General features: G+C 39.2%; 1 protein-coding gene across 1 annotated transcript in view; it reads left to right on the top strand.

Moving 5' to 3' along the window:
* SLC26A9 (solute carrier family 26 member 9) overlaps positions 1 to 23,764 on the top strand; it is a 292,279-nt gene that overhangs the window by 243,314 nt on the left and 25,201 nt on the right. Inside the window, exons 16-17 of the mRNA XM_044076840.1 lie at positions 4,562 to 4,855; positions 6,057 to 6,111. Of these exons, the coding sequence (XP_043932775.1) occupies positions 4,562 to 4,855; positions 6,057 to 6,111 (349 nt within the window). The remainder of the gene's footprint in view (positions 1 to 4,561; positions 4,856 to 6,056; positions 6,112 to 23,764) is intronic.

Below are 23,764 nucleotides of genomic sequence, written 5' to 3'. Positions count from 1 at the left end.
GTTTTATACAAACACTAATGAGAACAAAATTGTGTTACTTACAGTTACATTTCCCCCCTTTAATGTCCTAAACATTAATGACATAAAGTGGGATATATGCTTCACCAAGCCACCCACAGGTTTAACAAAGTCAACAAAACACCAGTCTTTCTCATCCACTTTTTCTTGCAAAGCCATATTTCACAAATGTGGTAGATATTTTTTAGTCTCCTGTTTATTCAATAATTACAGTGTGATCTTCCTCCTGATCATCTTCATCTCCTAACACCAAACTCGCATTCAAATCCAAGGTACTTCTGATTCTTCTTGTCAACTCCTGCATTTGTTCTGTCTCTCAAGAATTTTACTTGGAACAATGGGAAGATTTCACTACCAAATTCTCTCTACGAGTTTTATCATAAGAATAAAAAACAGAATCCCCTTCTATTTGCTGGCTCACTGATTGTTAGATATTTTTTTTATTTCCTCATTCACCTATACTTCATCCAAAAATATATTTGATTCTCCAGGAAAAAAATATTCTGAAGACAACTTGCTACAGTAGCTTGAATTTCACTCTTGTCTCTTGGCATTCCCTGATTGCTAGGATAAATTTAGTTCTCTTCTGTGTAGTATACAGTGAATAATAATTTTCCACCTACAGTCTGCTGTTTCCATTTTTTAATACTTTTCCTTTCTTCCACAGTTTTAGCAGTATCAACTGTTTCTGCTGGTATGATTGCATCTTTACTAATATTGGTCTTGGCTGCTTTGTCATGGCTAGATTTGGAGCAGACATTTGATGTGCCCTTTCATAGATTCATAGATTGTTACTAAGCTAATGACCCAGGGGGTCTTTCTAGTTTTTCTGAAAGAATAATAATGTCCTGTATCCAAATATGACATTGGGAGCCAGGCATTTATAGGCTACCTCTTTCCATAAGGGGCATGGAAGCCAGCCCTGGTGTAAATTTCCTATTTCCCATTCACTGGTCTAGGCTGCACTTAAACTGGGTAATAGATGAACACAGCCTCACATGGATGGGAAGTCTATTCCATAGGAGGGGCAGTCTCTGGGACACATAACCGTCTCTCCAGCATGTTCTGTTTAAGTCATAAACATTATTCAGGTCCCTAGACCTTGTATTTCTGGTACTCTTTGACTTACAAATATGCAGGAAATTCAGTAGTGTGGGGTTTACAGATGTCTTGTAAGCCAGGCATAGATCACTCCTCAGCAATCTATAGGAGGCTGAGTAGAGGGGAAAGGGCTTTAAGGCACTCTGCATAAGGCAGGTTTGTTATGCCTTGTATTCTTTTTGCAAGGAACCTCTTAGATTACTCTATTTGCTGCATATGCCTGGTCAGGTACATACTGAAGGGAGCATTGTACTCTATGACTGGTCTGATAAGAGCAGAGTACAGTGGGATAATGACCTCTTTAGACCTAGATGCCATGCCCTTACCTATAAGTTGTGTAGCATAAAAGGATTTCCTCATCACTGTGGCCACAAATCTTGCTCTGGAATACCAGTCCAGTTGCTTATTTCTGCTTTCATAAAATTAATACAGTGTATTTATTCTAGTATATCTAGTAAAGCAGAAAATCCATTGCTGGCTCTTAGTACTGGATTCTGGGCTGCAGATCTGCTACTAAAAAAAAAAACAAGGAAACTAAACATTTTTAAATTACTTTTCCTGTAAATTTTACTTTAACCATTACTGCCACCACAATCAGAACGCAGCACATGTGTAGAATTTCAAAGTGATCTGAAAAAATAACATGACTTTTCACTGCTTGCTGGACTGTTTTCAAAACATCCCAGCAATATGTCCATTCCATACTAAGAATAAGGCAATCATGCCTTACTGCAAGTTTTCCTGCCTTCTGCAGAAGGCAGAAATATCAGAAATAAAGCAACTCTTTGGGTTGCTGTATGAAGCAGTGATAAGCCTTTCTTATTGGCTCAGGCTTCCTCAGGTGACTGCAGTGGTTAGCAGTGCCTTGTATAGTAGCAGACACCTAGAAGGTAACATTTTCCTAAAGGAGTACCTCTGAAACTGTAACCAGAACTCAAGCAACCAGCACCCTCAAGCAACCGACAAAAAAATATCGAAGAAATACAGTACAATTTTCATGTGCTGCACTTCCTGTTTTACCCCGCAGAAACATACCTTACATTTTTAGAGTTTTAGAGTTTTAAAAAGGAAGATAGGAATAAATTTCCTCTCTCCCCAATCTGAGAACAAGTCAAACCAAACAAAAAGTATATGGTACAGTATAAGTCAGGCCTATTTTAATAGTAACTCTCAAGCAACCAGAAACTCCAGTTATCTGGTATCTACCAATCCCCATGGGTGCCAGTTAACTGAGATTTTAGTGTATATGGAGTATTTCTTCCCGGACCTCTACTGAAAATGGGTTCTTTCTGGCCTAGTTCGACTTTCCCAGTAAACAATTGTCAAATAAATAAATAAATGTTAGCTATATACATACCAATGTAGAAATCATGCCTTTGAGGGGTGGGTGTTAAGATGAGATTTACTCCTGACTGTTTTTATTTGATCCTGAAGGATCAAATGTTCAGGTCTGGAATTGTCAGCCATAACTCTCACCCTCCAAGGCATTCTTCCTATTATATATTTAAAGTACTTTTACAGCTTTTTTCCATGAGTTAGATGATATCTGAGGATACCTTGTTGTGTACTGCAAAGTTACTACTTTGCTGAACCAATTAATTGATTCATTAGCAAACTCTCTATTTTAAGAAGGTCCAAAGAAAAAAAATACTCCATTCTGCTGTATGATATATATATATTTTTAATCAGAAGACAATGAGGTGCCACCATATCTCTTGTCTGTTCATATTTTTGCCTCATATTTTTGGTCTGTTCCTCATAAAAGTTGTGGTTTTCTGAATTGATATCACTATATAATGACAGACATTTGAATTACAGACTTCATATCATTCAGAAAATGCAGGCTAATGCAAAACCTAGTATTCTGCCAACTTTCAAAGTTTTTAAGAGTAATATTTAAAATCTGTCCCTAATTTTGGGCCTCTGATCCCCCCATTATTTTATGGCTTTGTTCAGACTTTTTGATCTAGGTGGTTGAGAGATATAGACACCCCTGTGCAGTACTTTGTTAAATAAACAGACAAACGTGCAAGTCTGACAAATATTAGCAAACTTGTGGTCCACAGCAAGCAGTGCCTATTTCTTTGTGTTATAATATTAATGTATGTGTGGCTGTAGTCTCTTGAGTCAGGCAGTAGTGCTCTACTATTTTGTGTCCTCTGAGTCGCATACATAGCTCTCAACCTCTTAGAGCAAGAAATCTGGACAAAGCCATAAATAATGGGGACAAAGGCCCAGAAATAAGGACACTTTTAAAATATTGCTCTTACAAACTTAGAAAGTTGATAGAATAACAAGTTTTGTATTAGCATGACTTTTCTGAAGGGTATAAAGTCTAAAACTCATATGTCTGCCATTATTTTCTGTCTTCAGCCCTCAGTGAATTGTCAGTGATTTACCAGAAAACTACAATTTTATGAGAAACAGACTAAAAATATGAGGCAAAAATCTGTACATTCTGTGAAAATCTGTACAGCTGAGAGGTGTGGTCACATATTTAGCTAAGTTTTCATTCTGCTAGTTTTGTAGAAAGTGGGCTCACTTTCTGTGAAGGATTTGTTGCTCTGAAGAGTAAATCACTCCACTTAACTGTTCAGCCCTCCAGCAGGGATTTATATGGAAAATAATATTTATGCTGGAAAGTTGAATGGGCATTTGTGACTTGTTAACTGAAATGTTCTCTGTATTTGCATTGTATAATATTCATTTGGTCAGTGCCTTGTGGAAATGGCAATAGTTAAAACTTAGTCCCACAACATACTCTGTTGTGTCAGATCTATTACACATTGACAAGTCCAGTGGTATCATAAAACCCACTAAAGAGACCTCAGTCTCTTTTGAAAGATTAATGGGGCATGTTGGAGGAATGGGTATGTATCACAGAGAATACCACTTCTGTGGAACCATCTTCCACTCCTCATAAAGCAAAGTACTTCTCTTGCACTGTTCAATGTAATTTGGGCAAAAGGGTGGGTAACAAAACTGCAAACAAACAGTGTCTGGAGGTTAGGAATGAATCTGTACCCTGTAGCTGTGAGTCTGTGATCTTACCACTAGGCCATAACATAAAATTAGATACCACATAGTATTTAGTACTGAGACATGGAGTGTTACAGACTTTGATTTACACTGCCAGTATAATAAATGCATAATGGCATTATGTAACTCTTTTTCAGTACAGAGATTGTATTTTGCATAAACAACATGAGAGAAGCTAACGGTAATCAGATAAAAAGTAGTCAGTGTGAACATTGCAACTTATCTACTTGGTACTCTGTATGTAAAAAAGGATTTGAACCAGAAAGGATGTACCTTTTGAGGTGGTGGGAAGTAAAAAGTGTGATAAACTAGAATAAGCATTACAGAAAAAACAAGCTGTGTCATATGTCGCTTCTTGCTGTTCATCAGAGAACAATAATGATTTACTGTTTGCTCACTACAGACAGCTTCCTTATCTTCTCTTCAAGGCATTCCAACAGATACAGCAGGCAATTCAGCCATCGATTCAAATAACAATCACAGAGCTGAAGATACTGCTTCAACATGCTACGTCATCTGCAATACGTCCAACATAATCTCAGAAGAAGTTACAAACTGCAGTGTGACCACGTCTGGCTCTGAAAACAACAACAATCCGATTCTGAATGCCCCTCCATTTCCTGACTTTCACACACTTATTCTAGATATGGCTGCTGTTTCCTTTATGGATCTCATGGGAATCAAAGTTCTTGGCAAGGTAGACATTATGTTGCTTTATCCTGAACAGTTTCTCTATTTCATCACATCCTTCCTATCCCCAGAAACAAGACGTTTATCTTTTATTGTTTTATGGCAACACCAGATCTTCACTTACACTTCTGACTTCTACCAGTTAACATTATCTCAAAGTCAAATGCTGACACTCCATTGACCATGGCTGGTTCAAATTTTATTGAGGGTCCTTCTTCCTTAATCAGTCAACAAGTGAAGTGCATTTCCAGTAGTGTGGGACTTGTACAAGGAAATGCCTCAATGCATCCATGTATTAGCCATACTTTAAATATACACTGCACATAATATAATACTTGCCTTTGCTTCTGTACTCAAATGCTCATAAATGCATAGGGTTGTTCCATCTGTGGAGCTCTATTTATTCTGCCCCACTGGAAGAGGTAAGTCTGCTTCATTCACTTACTGTCATCACTTCTGAGATGACTTTTCTAGTACCCTGACTTTCTGCTCAACCGTGGGTCACTGAGGCTGCATTCAAAGCACCATTCCTCTGTGTTAAAAAGGCATCAGGGAAGAAATTGCCAGCATTGCACAAAAGTGTAATGTAAATACAAAACCATTGGGAGGATGTGTGAGTTCCACCCTGCAAACATTTTGTACTACATTTCTGGGGACAACAACATTAGCGCAAAAACTCAACAAATCCATCCTATCCCCATCGCAATGCATCCATTTTAAAATTAGCATGCTGTTCAAACATGTTCCAGACATTTGTTACAATAGTACAGACTAATTATGGAAAATGGAGTGACTACTTCTCATTGCTGTTTGCCATAAGACTTAAATAACACGCTTTTTATTTTATAGTGTTTCCACTTTAATGCAGCCCTGACTTAGCATTGTCTGCACATATAAATGCATTTAGTAAAAGTACACGTAATACATATAGTAAAAGCTCAATGTCTCACATTTATTGCTGCTGTTTCCTGACTTAGCATTGTCAGCACATATAAATGCATTTAGTAAAAGTACACGTAATGTATATAGTAAAAGCTCAATGTCTCACATTTATTGCTGCTGTTTCCTGACTTAGCATTGTCAGCACATATAAATGCATTTAGTAAAAGTACACATAATACATATAGTAAAAGCTTAATGTCTCACATTTATTGCTGCTGTTTATGTGGGTCACACGAAGGAACATTCTTTCTTTTTTTCCCATATAGCTACACTCAAGCTATCAGAACATTGGAGTAAATGTCTACCTAGCAAACGTCCAAGGTAGGATTTTTTTTTCCTGGTATGCCCTATAAAATGACATGCTATTCATTACTAATTGTGATATGAAAGGGCAGATATTAATGAAGCTATGATTCTCTACAGTCTTAAATTACTTTTATGATGCAAGCAGTCTGAAAGAAATGGAGATAAATGATTGTGATACTGCATTTCACAAAGCTTAAAATCAATTCACAGTAACCAAACCCTGAACTGAATATAATGTTTATGAATATGAATCAGTGATAAACATGTTTCCAACAATATGTATGTAGAAAGTGATGAAACAGCATTGTTTTCCACTACTATGATATAACACTAAAGTTTGCAATTTCCTGAAAAGATTCTCTTGGGTTAATTGTGTGCTATTTAATCACCATACAGATAATGTAAACTGAGCCATCTAAATCCTGAAGGGGTTGCAGTCTCAAAGCAGTGACACTCCTTGAGGTCACACAACACAAACGTAATTCTTTTTTGCAGGGAGGCAAGCCTCCCTCCACTTGCTGATGTGTATGTGTGGGGGTCACCCTTACACCCCTGATTTACAAATGTGCCTACGCCAAGGTCACACAAAGTTAAAGATGAGAAGGAAAGTGAAAAGGTAGAAAACAGAAGTTAAATTAGTATTCTTCCTCTTTACATACTCCATAATACAGTGAAACATCAACTACATAAAATTTCAACAATCCTGTTTCAATGTTCTAGCCTCTATTCCAGGATGCAATAAAAGGTTTGGCATCCCGAAAACATCATGGTACTATAAAACCTTGCAGAGCTGTATGTCTGCATGATAAAAACTTAGTGGTTCCTCTTAGAACATCACAGCTGAGAAGTTCATAGTCAGGAAGCCTTTACTAGACATCAGAATGGCCTGGTAGAGATGGTTGTCTTTGAGAAAGGATCTTACAATAGCCGTGCCAAAGGTCATAAGGGTTGGGCTCAAGTAGGAATATTCTGAACATGTAATGTAAAATCCTGCTAACTGCCAGTTACAATGTTACACTGAGATTGTATTATATTATATACACACAATAAATAATAAGACAGGTTTGTCCACTTAGACTTCCCTTTTGATGTAGCTAACACCACAATGCTGTCTATCAGCTCCTTAGCTCCTGTCTTCTTTGCCATCTATTCCATTCCTTCTTGAAACTTTCAGTTTACCAACAGTCCACAAACTCTCTAACAGCATGTTTCATTCATCCATCACCCATTTCATGGAGACTTTCCGGTTGTCCACAATGAACTTTGAGCCCTCCCTTGTCCTTCCCTTTTCCTCTGTCCTTCCCCTTCAGGCCATCTCGCCAACATTGCTCCTTTCGTATTTCATGTCTATATATCCTGTCCACTCCTCTCCTGAATGTAGGACAAAGGCATTTCTACATGCGCTTCTTTGTGTACCTTCTGCTTCATCATGCAACTTTAATTTTTACCTTCTTGACTAGTTTTATATCCTTTCACTTGAAAGAGTTTCTGAAATGTGCATAGTATTCCCTCTGTGGTACAGTCTGTGACCTGTGAAATGGTGAATATCCACTCCATTTCTTAAATTGATTCCTGTGGATGCAACATAGCATGTTGTTCACTTTTACTACAACCATCTCATTCTGAGCCTGGTGGTCAATTTCTGCAGTGAGTAGGAGTTCCAAACCTTCACACTTTGCAAAATAAACTTGGCTGGCACTTCTTAGCCAGCTCAACTAGTCTACTGACATCTTTCTGTAGGTTGCTGCTGCTAACACTTGCACACATTTAGTGTAATACGCAACTATGTCAGTGATTCTCCCAATACTTTTAATGATATATTATATGAATATCTATGTTTACTGTCATGCTTGAACAGAGTGGAGCATCTCCCAGTACATCTGAATGTATCTGTCATGAATCCCCACAGAATACTAGGGCGAAGTCCAACTCTTGGAAAACTTCACTATCTACCTTTCTCTGTCTAATGGCTGTGCCCCTTCTTTAACACTGCTGGATTCCTTCCCTTTAGCCATTACTCTATCATCTGATCTTAACTCCTTGCAGGTCTATATTACCTAATCGAAACAACTAAACATCGAATGTCGTTTCATAGACCACTAAACATCGAACTACCATTTATGCAAAGGGCCAATTCAGTGAATTTTCTTCCTGTGGAAAAAATCGCTTGGCCAACCAGAAATGACACACTACTTCAAACATTGCAAAGTCGGGGGCTTTACCCCCCACCCCCCTAATGTAGGGGGTTGTGCCCCCACACACACCCAACTAAATATATCAACTTCTAGATTGTACTACAGTGGGGAAAAGGGCAATTTCACGACAATGGGCAAGCAATTTTTTCCGTAGGAAAAAAATCGCTGAATTGGCTGTTCACATAAATGGTAAGTTCGATTTTTAGTGGTCAATGAAATGGTGTTCAATGTTTAGCTATTTCGATTAGATTATATAGACCCACTCCTTGCCTCCTACTTTGTCAATTTACTAGCCTTTGGAGCATACATTGAAAGACCTGCATACACTGGGTATCCTCTGTCCATTTCTAGTACCACTCCATCACACAGCTAAGTAAGACAGACTTGGCAGGATCTGTTGGCTACAGGTCTGTGCTGGCGTTTGTTCTAGTAGTTGTCTGTCTACATGAACTCCATCAGTCTTTTCCTCAGAATTTTCCTCATGGCTTTACCTACTGCTGGGTTAAGATTAACAACTCTGTAGCTGTCTGGAACTGTTCTTGTTCCCATCTTGTGGCATGAATCAATTGACGTCCTTTTCCATTCGTATACCAGCTCCCATTGCTAAGAGCTCAAATAAAATGTTCTGCAAGGGGTCTAATAGCATTCTTGTTAGATCCCATCTGAGTCATGTGTCTTGTCTTCCCTCACTCCCAATAACACCCTCTCTTTTATGTCCCTGTCTATTTTACTGTCTGTTAGTTTCCCCCCATATGCCTGCACTCAAGTGATGGTTGGTACATTAAACAGCTTTCCTATGGTTTCTTTCATTTGCATTTTGTCAAAACTACATGCAATTGTATTGTGTGAGCTGGTAGTGAAAAGCAGTATTTTTTCACATTTTCCCCACTGTACTACAGCCATGGAGTTGGGATGCATGTCTGAGTTTGTGTGTACATATGTGTGTATATATGGGAGCCCTTGATTTAGTTAAGTGTGTGGTCAACAGCTATTTAGTCAATTGCACACAGTCAAATAAGATGTTCAGCAGGTGTGCAAGATCACACAATTCCCATTGTTTAGGAATATTTTTGTGATCTCATTTTTGTGATCTCAGAGTTAGTATATATAATTAGCAGGGAGTGGGGGGCTTGTCTCCTGCAAAAAAAAAACATGTTTTGATGTGTTTTTTTGAAAATAAAATTTAGCATGTGCCTAGGCTGTTTCCTGGCACATGTATACTGGCATGTCAACGTCCATATTTTCAACCTTATGCGGTCTATATTGTGTACTATAAATATATATATATATATATATATATATATATATATATATATATATATTATATATGTGTGTGTGTGTGTGTGTGTGTGTGTGTGTGCGCGCGTGTGTGTTTGGTGGGTGTGGGGAACAAGCCCCCACGGGGAAACGCAGTGCACCATTGTTCCCATTTTTATAATTTATTTGTTTTGAGTTACACTTCTCAACATTTAACAAATCAATGAAGCTAACTCGTAGAATGAATCAGTGAAACATAGTTCTCCCACCAAACTCCTCTGCCAAACTTGCCCTCTAACATCTCAAAGAAGGTTGCCTCATAACTTTGGGAATTTCCACTATTTTGAGATGAAGCTTACAAAATGGATAGTTCTTCAGATCATATTACGAATGCTTTTCTTTCTCTCCTCAAAGGGAGATTTCATGTTTGCCATATAAAATCACATTTGTTGCACGATATAAGCATTAAACATTTTCACTGCTTTTCAGGATAAGGAAGGGTCATGTATATGCTGAAAATTTAGTTTAAACATTTTGAAAATCATCAAAGTTGGAATTGCTTTTAATTTTTCTACCATGGCCTCATCGCTCCAACAATGTTCAGATGAAACTGTTTTATTTTGTCCTGGCATTTTAATCCATACATTAATTCAGATTACTTCAGCACTGCAAAATAAACATTCAGCACAAATAATTGATTTCTTTGTTGTGCCTGTCTATAGTCTAGCAGGTAGAGATACCCAAGTTGTATATTTCTCTGCCTTTGTAATAATCTTTTTTAATGAACTAGTAATTTTTGTTTTCATTAATTCTGACTGGTCATTTTTGGTTTGTACTAAAAACTACCCCCTACAAGTCATGCCTTAACATGTTCTCCTGGGATGCTTTTGGGTTTCCATTGTAGACAGACACTACAACAGCAGAAGTTTCATTTCAGTACTCACAATGATTTCTGAGTGCTCTGTTAACAATAAACAACCTGTCATTCTTCTCAAATTCTTTCCAAAGTTTGTGATCAACTTGTTCATGAAACCCTGGTACTGAAAAGAATATATATGATCTTATTTGACAGACAAAAAGTGCTAACAGGACAATTAACATATTATTCCTCTTTATTACTGCGTTGATGGAAAGGATTCCGCTTTTTCAAAGCCCTCACCATGCATTTAAGCACCAGTAAGCCTATTTATTGAATGTATCTGTACTTTGATTTAACATAATAAGCTTCTCTGCAAAATAGTTAATACAGATTTAGATTTAAGCTTTCTCAAACCCAAATTTTTTGTCAGGTATATCATTTATCCTTATTTTTGGCAATGGCTATTGCATTTTAGTAGTCATATTAAATGCAAAATGGTGTGTAACTTGTCTGAAATGCACTGCACAATATATCTTTTAACATCGTGGACAGATTGAGAGTAAATGCATTGTTTAACTGTATTGATAAAATAAAATCATTTATTTCTCTACAAGTGAATATTTAAATACTAACCACAAAAACCCAAAGGATGAATAAAACAAAACTGAAACAGCAAAATCATCCACTGGTAGACAAACAAAGAAGACATACCCCAGGATTCAACAAAGTCTGTGTAGGGCCTACACAGAATGTATCCACGTACACGACCACGGTTCCTCCTCAGCAGCGTGCCACACATATTAATTATGGTACATGCCTAAGGGAGGTCACAGCAACATGAATATTAAATCTGTGTAAGACTGACCGTGCAGCCACATACCTTTCAGCTCATTAACCCTGGCCAAAAGGTGTACAAGACACTTTATTCATTAAATTGCATATTTATTTTTTTTAGATGTCTATGCTTGTTTGCACTGTACAGCAAGTTGCTTAACTATACTTAGCTTTGCACACCTAAAGATCAGACATTTGCTAGACATCTAAAAATAGAAACCGGATGCATTCAGTTTTAATAATTATTTATTAATTTTTATCATGTGCTTGTTTGCGCGATGCAGCGGGTTGTTTAGCTAGGCATAGCGTGGTGTACTTTAGTATCACATATCCACTAGGCAGCTAAAAATAGAAACTGGATGTATTCAATTGTTCTAGCTCTGCAGTGCTTAGCAATATGCAAACCCACACAGCGAAGCTGCACTACGCTTACAGGCACCTTCGCAGTATATCTGAAGATATATGAGTTCCCTTCAGTATTCTAGTGGTTAGATAGGTTCAGTCATGACCTACAGTGTAGTAGGTCCTGGGTTCGTGTCCTGGGCAGTAATACTTTTGCATATATTGCTGTGAAACTGTGTCAGGTGACTGAAACATTTGTTGGGATTAAATTAAATAGTTGTTATATTTAGAAAAGCTGCGCAGTGCTAAGCAGAACTTAAACATGGTTAATGGTCTTTTCCAGTTTGCAAATTGCTAAGCTTCACTTAAACATAGTTTGTGCGATGCTAAATGACACCGCATGTTTTTGAAAGTTACAGTATGGCATGCAAGGGCAGGAATGCAACCTATTTAAAGTTCAATAGGTGGGAATTTCACATCATTCCTTGGAGTCTGACCTTAACTGTGGATATGGCTGCTGGTGCTGGAGAGGGAGTGCATTTTAGGGCACAAAAGTGGGGTGTGCAGGAGTCCAGCTGTTGCAGGGTGACTACCAGGGCTCACAGTGTAAATCTGAGGCCTGAGATACTTTGGCCAGGGACCTAACCAGTGCAATTGGTATCCTCCACACTGGTGAGCAGTGTCATTGCCACTATGTCGACCTGTACCATAGGAAGAGGGTAACCTTGGACACCTGGCCCCAAGAGGCTAGGGATGGGCACACCCCACATATATGTAAGTATGTTTTCCAATAATTTATCAATATACAAGCTGAATCTGTGCAAAACTGGTATGCTTAATGGTTTCCTTCTCTTATCACAGCTGCAGAGGACAGGACTCACAATGTACAGTCCCATGCAAGGCATTTGGCCAGGATGAGGCAAGTGCGTGGTATGTAAGAAAATCAATAAACTAATAGAACTCCTACACAGCTATGTATGTGTGCTAATCAAAATTTGAAAACTAACTCAATAAATTGTAAAAGGAACTGGTTCTTTGATAATTAACTTTTTCAAATAAAATGTTCAGTATTCCTGTAATCACTGTTAATGGGTTCTAATCTGACAACAGCCAAATTAGAAATCTAGAATGGTCAATAATGTTTCACCATATGACAGATATATATATTCTGTACAATACCCAGATTAAGGGTCAAGGCTGTATTCTGCTTGTGTTGTCTGATATATGCTGCAGGTTGCAGTCAATAAATGAATAGAGTAGATGTCTAAGGTAACAGAACTCCTACACAGCTATGCATTTGTGTAACTGCACAATTTGACACTATATGACGCAATAAAACTTTAAAAGGAGATGGTGGTCTGAGAATTTACTTTTAAAATAAAATGTTTAGTCTTCCTGTAGTCAATGTTTGTTGACTCTAATCCCACGCCAGCCAAATGAGAAATGTCCAGCTATCTAGTGTAATCAGTATACATGAACATACCTCTCCACTGTCACAGTTTTTGCAGAATGTGATGATTACTGCCCCATATGTCTGGTCCTCTGATTTGCAGATATATGACATTACTTGAAATGGGATTTAATGGTAAATCTGTTGTCAGAACACCATGCTACTAATGTATGAGCACACTATGTAAAAATGTTCCCTGCCTTTTTACTACCATTATGTATGGCTTGGCCCATAATGTCCCATGCTAACAGGTTGAGAACTATGTATGTGCAACATCATATGTACAGTATAAGCAGTCAGTGTTCTCACAAGTGAAGTCTAACATATCTAGAAGTATGTAGTTGTAGTCAGTGTAGTTATATTATCTGTGAAGTTGCTAATGTTCTTCTTTTCTCTCTCACCCCCACCCCGTCTCTTAATTATTATAATTTGATATTATCATATTATTTGTAATTACCTCTTATGTTGGCCTTATGTATAATTTAATATTGCTTTGTTGTTAAAAAACGTTCATATACATTATGTATTGTTGTGTTCCTCATTATATTATTTTTAGTTTGTTTCCATTACTCATTATTGTTTTCTCTTATGTTATTAATTAAATTTGTTTTGGTTATGTTTATTTTTCCTAGTATTTATATTTCATTTATCACTAAGTGACAAGATAGGCCAGTTCCCAGTGATCCACCTAATTTGGCTCCCCCGGCAAAGGCACTGGGGCCCAGCATATCTGGGCCACAGCCTGGTGGCACACCCTCTGCTGCTCCAGCACTACCTGGTCTATCATGTAGTTCTGCACAATAGGCTGGGGGTGGTCCCCCCTCTGAAAGTGGAGGTGGAGGGGGTGCTTTTGTCACCCACTATGAACTGCCAGGCATGGTGCATAGGCTGCTGCACCAAACTGGTGATGCACACCTATGCCGGATGGAGAGCATGCTGTCCATCTTGGTGGGGCAGTCTGGCCTCAGGTGCTGGTGTTGACCAGTGCCCCCACAAGAGCAGTGAAGGTGCAGTGCTGACAGTCCCATGCATGGGGACTTGAGTCACACTGCTACCGTGTCTGACATCCATGGGACTGGGATTCCAAAAATAAATCATCCCATACATACCACTGCATTTGACACAAGTGTCCACTGGACACACTTAATTTGGTCCAATTGGCTTGACAATGTACTTATGTTGTCATCACCCCTCTCTTTGGGGGTGACAGTCCAAATTCAGGTACAAAAGTGCACAGTTGTTGCAGTAGAAGAAATAGATAGCTGTAGTTCTTTCCTACACCCTTCCTGCATGTGCCTACATGCCTTTCATTATGTTTTCCCCCTCTTTGCACCCCATTTCACCACTGTCCTATCTCCTCATTTTTCTTTTCTTTAAAGAATTTTTGCACAAGGCTGCACCATGCACAGCATTGCTAAGCTATGATAAATGGTGGTATATTGAAATATGTATTTGAAAAATTAGTAATCACATTCAAAAAGTACACACATGCCCTATTTTGAACCCAGGACCATTGCACCTGAAGAAAGTCCAGTAACCTGCCAAGTCACACAGCCAATTAATTAGCACAGCTGTTTTAAACAAAATATAATACTTGTTATTTTCTTTTTATTAAGTGTGTTTAATCCATGCTGTGCATTGCGCCACATCGCACAAATCAGCTATAAGATTAATGGAAAAATAGGACTGTAACTAGAAATACATCACTATAAAGTCATACAAATAATAATAGATGTATGTGAGGTATCTAACAGCAGGTAACTGTGCAATTATGTCTACAACATGTAAAAATACACCTGCTACATGATTAATGGAAAAATAGGAGTTTATTAATGGAAAAATAGGAGTTTAACTGGGTCTCTGGTAAAGAAATACATCACTATAAAGCCATACACATAACAATAGATGTTAGTGAGGTATGCAACAGAAGGCAAGTGTGCAATTATATCTGCCACATACAAAAATACACCTGTAATAACAGTGACTCAGTAGCTCAATCTGTTTAATGCTTTGCCACCGTGCCATTGACATGATTAACTCGTCGCACAAATGTGCAGTAGATGTGGCCAGGGATCATCACATCACTGGTGGTGGGCCTGCAGCAGAACCTCTCTCAGCCACAGAAGACTTCCTGGTAAATCTTTTAACGCAGGACAGCTCCCAGGCATCCATCACTCAATATGTCATGGATGTAGGTACAATCTTTTCCACTCAAGAGGAAAGTCCAGGTATGTTTAATTGAATCAGTAATGGAATACTGAAGCATTCAGCATGTCAGGGTGCACATACTTTTACATGGGTGTCAGGTGTTCAGGGGAGGTTAGCTGCAGTTTTAAGCTCATGCACAGTTTGTGACCCACATACCTGTTAAAATAGCAGCTAATGTAGATGTGAGATATTTGGATGTATTAGCCCTGTTACACTGTAACATGCTGTTTATATTACCTCTCCCTCAAATTTTTCCAGGACCACCAGGAATAGGAAGAAGCTGTGCTCCTGCTGCTAGTATGTACAAAACTGTTTTGTCAGAGATGTAGATTTACTTCACTGTATTCACTCAAGTGTCATCGCAGGCCTGCTGGCTGGATTGATGTACTGTCTGCATGATTGTCAACTGTACAGATATTTTCTGACTGTACACAGTTTAGACTCATACCTATGCCTTGTAGGTGTGACCACAGTGATTGATTTGACAGTATTGTCAGGACATTACAGATTGTGTTAACTGTTCACTTTTGAGTTTTGCAGAATGTCAACAGTGTACATCACTCATGTTTTGCTAATGAGATTCTTGTGTAATTAACTTTTATTTCCAAATAGTTGCAGATTTGGGTTCGAAAATAATGTCCTCATATCCTACTACTGTATATGAGGTTTGGGGTTGTACAAGTCTGTAATAGTGACAGCAGTGTATGCAGCTTAACATATATTGCAATGTAGTACTGCTAAGCATAGTAGTGCAGGCATTAATGTAATGCTTTTCCCTTTTTATCATAGGTGACCAGGGAGGTTGGTCTGTGTCCCCTTCGCAACCAGATGTCAGTGCCTGTTCAGATGCTGCTGCTGATGATGATGATGCTAGAGTGCTGTGGTTCTTTCCTACACCTATCCTGCACATGCCTACCTGCCTTTCACTATGTTTTCCCCCTGTTTTCACCCCATGTCTCCACTGTCCTATCTCCTCATTTGTCTTTTCTTTAAATAATTTTTGCACAATGCTGCACCATGCACAGCATTGCTAAGCTATGATAAATGGTGGTATATTGAAATATGTATTTGAAAAATTAGTAATCACATTCAAATAGTACACTCATGCCCTATTTCGAAGCCAGGACCATCGCACCTGAAGAACAGTTCAGTAACCTGCCAAGTCACACAGCCAATTAATTAGCACAGCTGTTTTAAACAAAATATAATACTTGTTATTTTCCTTTCATTAAGTGTGTTTAAGCCATGCTGTTCATTGCGCCACATCGCACAAATCAGCTATAAGATTAATGGAAAAATAGGAATGTAATTGGGACTTTAAGAGAGACATACATCACTATAAATGCATACACATACTAATAGATGTACATGAGGTATCTAACAGTAGGTAACCGTGCAATTATGTCTCCAACATGTAAAAATACACCTGCTACATAATTAATGGAAAAATAGGAGTTTAACTGGGTCTCTGGCAAAGAAATACATCACTATAAAGCCATGCACATAACAATAGATGTTATGAGGTATGTAACAGCAGGCAAGTGTGCAATTATATCTGCAACATATAAAAATACACCTGTAATAACAGTGACTCACTAGCTGAATCTGTTTAATGCTTTGAAAACATTAATTTTTGGTCCACATGGTCCTGGCTTAAAATACAACTGTGTCTAGCATTTAAAATACATGTTTGTATTCATCATCAGTATAAATTCTGATATGTATGACTGTCTCCACACCTATTTATCCACCCAAAGCAGTACAGTTTGAATCCCTGCTTCTAAATAATGGCAGGCAAAGGCATACAGATAGGACCACATTTAAACTATTCCTATTACAAAAATAGAAAGTGAATAAAATTAGTATGAATTCCCAAAAGATTATGAAGTATGTAATTCAAATGGGGCCTAGTCATATCAAACTGCAGCCCTCAATGATTTGCTAGCGATATTACAGACAACCACAGCTGTACATGTAGCATACATATATGAAGGTCATGCTAGAAGCAAGGTTTGCCAGCACACACATTCCAGATGATTACCATGACATAACTCATGACTTAGCAGCAATTTCAGTGGATGACATAATTGTTAATGTACCCCTACCTTGTTGTAGGATACACCAAGCATGTTTCCTTTTACTCTGTTAATGATACCTTTGGCTAACATATTTACCTTAAACACATACCTTAACTTCCAGTGGTATGTGTTCCCTCATTGTGGCTCTGGCTGTAGACCAAGACTGCCACTGATCCCACAGTTACTCCTAAGTGTTGTTGTCCTGCACATTCTGCAGCTTCTCTGACTATGCCTATTGCCTGCAGCAGCAGAAGCAGCAGTTTCAGCCTGTACCACACACATCAGTATGTAACAAGTAGCTGCTACAAACATTGTCTCTATGCTGACATAATTCCTACCCCAGTAATTTCCAACCCAAACTGTCAGAAAGGGGATGGAATCTACATTGAGGCTTTATATATTGTTGAGTAGTTGCAAGGGATTGGCTGATTATACTTCAAATCAGCTGTGAATGCTGCATGTAGCATTCCTGAACCACAGATCAGTTCAGAGGCAATCACCTGCTAATGAGAACCATCTTAAAAAGGCAAACACCTACCTAGGGAACCATTGTGTATGGCAGTTAGATTGTATGGTTAACTTTATTTATTTTATTTATTTATTTATTTAAATTTGTTAACCGGGAGTGTCCGACTGGACATGGGTCCATTTTCAGCGGAGGCCCAGGGAGAAAAGCTCCACAGTAAAATAAACAGACAGTAGTTACATTGGATTACATAGCGATTAACAATTTAACATAGAAATTACTTACAACATATTTACAGATGAAGAACATAGTACATCAGTAGACAACTAGAATCTTTATCTGTGAAGTACATAACAGGCATTAACAAATGTAACAATGAGAAGTTCCTGCTATATAATAAGTACTAGGCTTATGAGCATCTGAGCTTGCTATAATCAAGGTAGTTAGTGGAGTGGAAAGAATGGTAGTAGTTGGATGGGGTGGATGATATTAGAGTGGGAGTTGCAAGGGCATAGCCAACATGTTTTTAGGTGCGCTTTTAATAAAGTTTTGAAGTTGGTGCATGATGGTATGGAGGTAATTGTGGGTGGGAGTGAGTTCCATAATTTGGCTATGGCACAAGAGAATAGTGCTTCACCAGCAGAGTTATTGGCTTTAGTGATCTGCAAGTGATTTTTGTTGCTGGATCTTAGTGGTCTGGTGGTACGATAGGGTTGGAGTAGATTCTGGAGGGATGGGACATTTAGTGGATGGTTTACTAGTTTGTGGGCGAGTGAGAGTTGATACCACTGAAGGAGGTGAGGGAGTTCAAGCCAGCCCAGTTCAGCAAGTGAGAGACAGTGGTGACTACGGTAGGATGCCCCTGTGGCGAATTTGGCGATTTTGTTGTAGCAGGTCTCTAGCTTGTTTAGATCACATTGCCTTAGGTTGGTATATACTGGAGAGGCATAAAGTAGGGTGGAGATAAGGTGGGAATTTGCTATTGAAATCTTTGCTGCTTTGGTGAGAGATTGTTTATTTCTGTATAATGCTCCTAGTTTTTTGTGGACTTTTTTTATGGTCATGGATATGTGAATGTCAAATTTTAGTTTACTGTCTATTTCCACTCCTAGCAATTTGGTGTGTTCAGTTGGGTATATAGTGGTGTTGTCTTTTGCTGTGATGTTAAAGTGAGAGTTGTTTTGAGTATGTTTGGGGGGTTGGAAGATGAGTAGTTTAGTTTTGTTTGGATTGAGTATTAATTGGGCATCGGATAACCATGTTTCAACAGAGGAAAAGGCTTCCTGTGTGACTTTTTGCAGTTTGGGTAGGGACTGGGCTGAGCAGATGATGGTTGAGTCATCTGCGTATTGGATGAGTGTGCCATGTTTGGTGGCAGAGGCTAGATTATTGGTAAAAACAGAGAAGAGTAGGGGTCCTCCTTGGGGAACCCCTATGGAGACAGGTAGTTGGGGAGATATGTCATTTTGCCATACAACGGATTGTTGGCAGTCAGACAGGTAACTCTGAAACCAGTTGGTGACTGATTGTGAGAAGGATAGGTTATTGAGGACAGAGATAAGTTGTTTGTGTGGGACCATGTCAAATGCTTTAGATAGGTCTAAGAAAGTAGCAGAGAAGAGATAGCCATTGTTTTTATTCTGAAGGATAGTGTTAGTAAAGGAGAGTAAGGCAGTGGTGGTGCTATGGTTTGGTCGGAAACCATGCTGAGTACTGGAAAGGAGGTTGTTAGTAAGGAGGTAGTCTGAGACCTGAGGGTGTATGCATCTCTCTAGTATTTTGGAGAGTGGAGAGAGAATAGCTATGGGGCGGTAATTGGTTAGTTCTGCAGAGGTCTGCCTTTGTGGAGGGAAATTATATGTGAGACTTTCCACAATGTGGGAATGTAACTTTCTGACAGAGATCGGTTAATCAAGATGGATACTGGGTAGGCCAGAGCATCAGCTGCGATTTGTAAGTATTCACTTGGGAGGTTGTCTGCTGCTAATTTGGTGGGTTTAAGTTTAGTTAAGAGTTTTTTTTATGTTGGAGGTAGGTACAGGAGAAAAAGAGAAGGCAGTGGGGAGATTACTAGTTGAAGGTGTGGGTTGGAGGGGAGGGGGGTTGTGTTGTTTAGCTAGTGATAGTATGGTTTGGGTGAAGTATGTGTTGAATGAGGTAGCAATATTTTCTGAGGAGTGAGGGATGTTAGGAGGAGGGGTACTGACTTTACCTGGGTGGGGGATGGAGTTTATGAAGGACCAGAATTGTTTGGGGCTGTGTTGTGAGGAGTCTAGGGACGACTGGTAGTATTGGAATTTGTCCTGTTTTATTAGCTTTTTGACTCTATTGCGTAGTTCTAGGAATTTCTGTCTAGCTGAGGAGGTTTTGGTTTTGTGCCAGTGCTTCCAGGCTTTATCCCTGTTTTTCATTTCTGACTTAGTGGTTTTCTGTAGCCATGGGGAGGGTTGTGCTTTGGTTCTGGAAAATCTTATGGGGGCATGGTAATTAAGGATGTTCAGGAAGGTAGTATTAAAAAATTCAACTGCGTCATCTAGACTGAGGTACTTTAGAGCATGCCAGTTACATTCTTTGAGGGATGAGATGAATGTGAGTGGGTTAAAGTTTATTTTTTTACGTATTTGACGATATATGACAGGTTTAGCTTGGTACAGGTATTTTTTGAGTAGGAATGTTGGGGAGTGATCACTGAGGCTATCTGATAAGCAGCTTGTTATATATGACTGGGGGTTCTTACTGACTAGTATCCAATCCAGGGTAGTGTGCTTGCTGGAGTTTTTATTTATCCTTGTTCGTGACTGGACTAGTTGGGTGAAGCCATGAAGGTGTACATGATGGGTTGGATTGTTGCCAGAACAGGATTGCCAGTCAATATTGAAATCACCTAAGATGATAGTTTCTTGGGGGAGATGGTGGGTAGACCAGCTGAGGAGGTTTTCTAGTGGAGAGATGTTTTGGCCAGGTGGGAAGTAGCATCCAGTTATGTTGATGGTTTTGATTTGGTTAATTTTGAGGTTGGTATATATTATTTCTTCATTGCCTATTTGTGGAGCTGATGATTTTAAGATCTGGATGTTTAGATGCTGTTTAAATATTATAGCTACACCACCTCCTTTTTTGTTTAGCCCGTCTACTCTTAGTATGCCGTAACCTGTAGGGAGTATTTGCTCACTGGTAATGTGAGGTTTTTTAACTCATTCATACAGTACTCATATAGCTGTATCATTCAACAGAGGAGTTTTGTACTCCATCTGGTATATAACCAGTTTGTTTCCAACATGATGCATCTGTATCAATATACTTAGGGGTTATGGGGAGGGGGGTACATCACTAAGCCTTCCTTAGAACTGTACTGATGACATGCCATTGATCTCCAGGTGTGTTACACCTACAGAGGATGTAGAGCACAGCAAGGGTATAATGCTCTGTGTTAACTAGGTACACAGATCTCCTGGATACTTCCTTTGTTAGCAGTTGTAGTAGTACCCTGCTATTTGGATGTCACTGTTGTTTATAAATATGTTGCATACTTCTCAGCCTCTTAAAGCAAGAAATCTGGACAAAGCCATAAATAATGGGGGACAAAGGTCCAAAAATAAGGACACTTTTAAAGTATTGCTCTTGCAAACTTAGAAAATTGATAGAATAACAGATGTTGTATTAGCATGAATTTTCTGAAAGGTATGAAGTCTGAAACTCAAATGTCTATCATTATTTTCTGACTTCAAACCTTAACGATTTGCCAGAAAACCATATTTTATGAGAAAAAGGCCAAAAATATGAAGCAAAACTCTGGACATTCTGCTAAAATCTGTATAGTTGAGAGGTATGTGGGTGGGTGGGGGTTCTCCAATATGGGACAAACTACAGTGGATTTCTGTGTTTGTTGTGTGATCATACATGAGTATCTATCATGTCACAAATAGGAGTGGGTCACTATTGCTACTATCCTAGTTGCTTCCACAACCTTTGTATGTTTGGTACACTGTTGATTATGAGCTGTGTAATCATGTGGAGAATACTAGCAGTCTTCCTTTATTGCTGTATGATCCTGACATGTTCTCATTTATTTGTATTTCAGGAGATATCATGCATGCCAGATGCAATACACCTTTCACTGAGGCAGAAAACGACCTCATTATTGAGGCCTTGAGACAATACTACCAAGTCCTGCTGTCCACAGGGAGGGCAAATAGGCAAGAACATGCAGCCTTGTGAGACAAGCTGTTGCACAACATTAATGATGTGGGTCACCAGAATCGCACATATGAACAGGTACGACACCGTACCCCTGACATGATTAACACGTCACACAGATATGCAGTGGACGTGGCCAGGGATCATCAGATCACTGGTGGTGGGCCTGCAGCAGAACAACCTCTCTCAGCCACAAAATAATTCCTGGCAAACCTTTCAACACAGGACAGCTCCCAGGCATCCATCACTCAATATGTCATGGATGTAGGTGCAACCTTTTCCACTCAAGTCCAGGTATGTTTAATTGAATCAGCATTGGAATACTGAAGCATTCAGCATGTCAGGGTGCACATACTTTTACATGCATGTCAGGTGTTTGGGGGGGGGGGGGTAGCTGCAGTTTTAAGCTCATGCACAGTGTGTGACCCACATATCTGTTAAAATAGCAGCTAATGTAGATGTGAGATATTTGGATGTATTAGCCCTGTTATACTGTAACATGCGGTGCTGTTTATATTACCTCTCCCACAAATTTTTCCAGGACCATCAGGAATAGGAAGAGGCCATGTTCCTGCTGCTAATAAGTACAAAACTGTTTTGTCAGAGATGTATATTTACTTCACTGTATTTGCTCAAGTGTCATCGCAGGCCTGCTGGCTGGATTGATGCATGATTGCCAACAGTACAGATATTTTCTGACTGTACACAGTTTAGACTCATACCTATGCCTTGTAGGTGTGACCACAGTGATTTATTTGACAGTATTGTCAGGACATTACAGATTGCTATAACTGTTCACTTTTGAGTTTTGCAGTATGTCATAAGTGTATATCACTAATGTTTTGCTCACGAGATTCTTGTGTAATTAACTTTTATTTCCAAATAATTGCATATTTGAGTTAGACAATAATGTCCTCATATCCTACTACTGTATATGAGGTTGGGGGTTATACAAGTCTGTAATAGTGACAGCAGTGTATACAGCTTAACATATATTGCAATGTAGTACTGCAGAGCATAGTAGTGCAGGCGTTAATGTAATGCTTTTCCCTTTTTATCATAGGTGACCAGGGAGGTTGGTCTGTGTCCCCTTCACAGCCAGATGTCAGTGCCTCTTCAGATGCTGATGATGATGATGATGATGCCCAAAGTGAGGCACAGCTGGGAGTTGCAGGGGCTGAATCTGACACAGAGGTTGACATCCCTTGTCTGCCCTCATTATCACTGTACACAGCCGGTTTGCCTACGCATACCCAGTCTTCTGTGGCCACAGATATTGGACAGTCAGAGGGTGGGGACATTGAACAGGGAAGCGTGGCTACTGTGGCTGCAGTGACTGTCAACACTGGCCATAGCCAAACAGTTGGTGAGGTACCACACAGGCAGATTGATAGGGGTGCTTGTAGGAGGCCTACTGTCAGTCCACCACCTTTTGCAGGTGCCTCATCATGGGTCATTCAACGTATGTTTAGGGCCATTCAGGCATGTTCAGAAAGGAACTCCCGACAAATGCTAAGGGTTATGGATGCAGCACAGTCTGACATCCGTGACTGTCTCCATTGTGTTGCTGATACTTTGGATCAGTTCACTGACACAGTGGAAAGATGTTGGTCTGAGACAGATTGCACACTATCTGTCTTGGAATGCATGTTGTTTGTGATGGAACGTCTGGTTGGAGTTGAGCGTCGGCCTCATAGATGTAGGTCAGCAACTACATCTGCTGAGGGTCAACATGGCCGTGCACAATCATGGTCCTGTAGTGGCAGTACATACAGCACTCCA

The sequence above is a fragment of the Protopterus annectens genome, chromosome 7.part0, assembly GCF_019279795.1.
Source record: "Protopterus annectens isolate FY-2018-M chromosome 7.part0, PAN1.0, whole genome shotgun sequence".
NCBI classification, from domain to species: Eukaryota; Metazoa; Chordata; order Ceratodontiformes; family Protopteridae; genus Protopterus; species Protopterus annectens.
The sequence above is the reverse complement of the archived record's forward strand: the minus strand, read 5'-3'. Positions and strand labels throughout refer to the sequence as shown.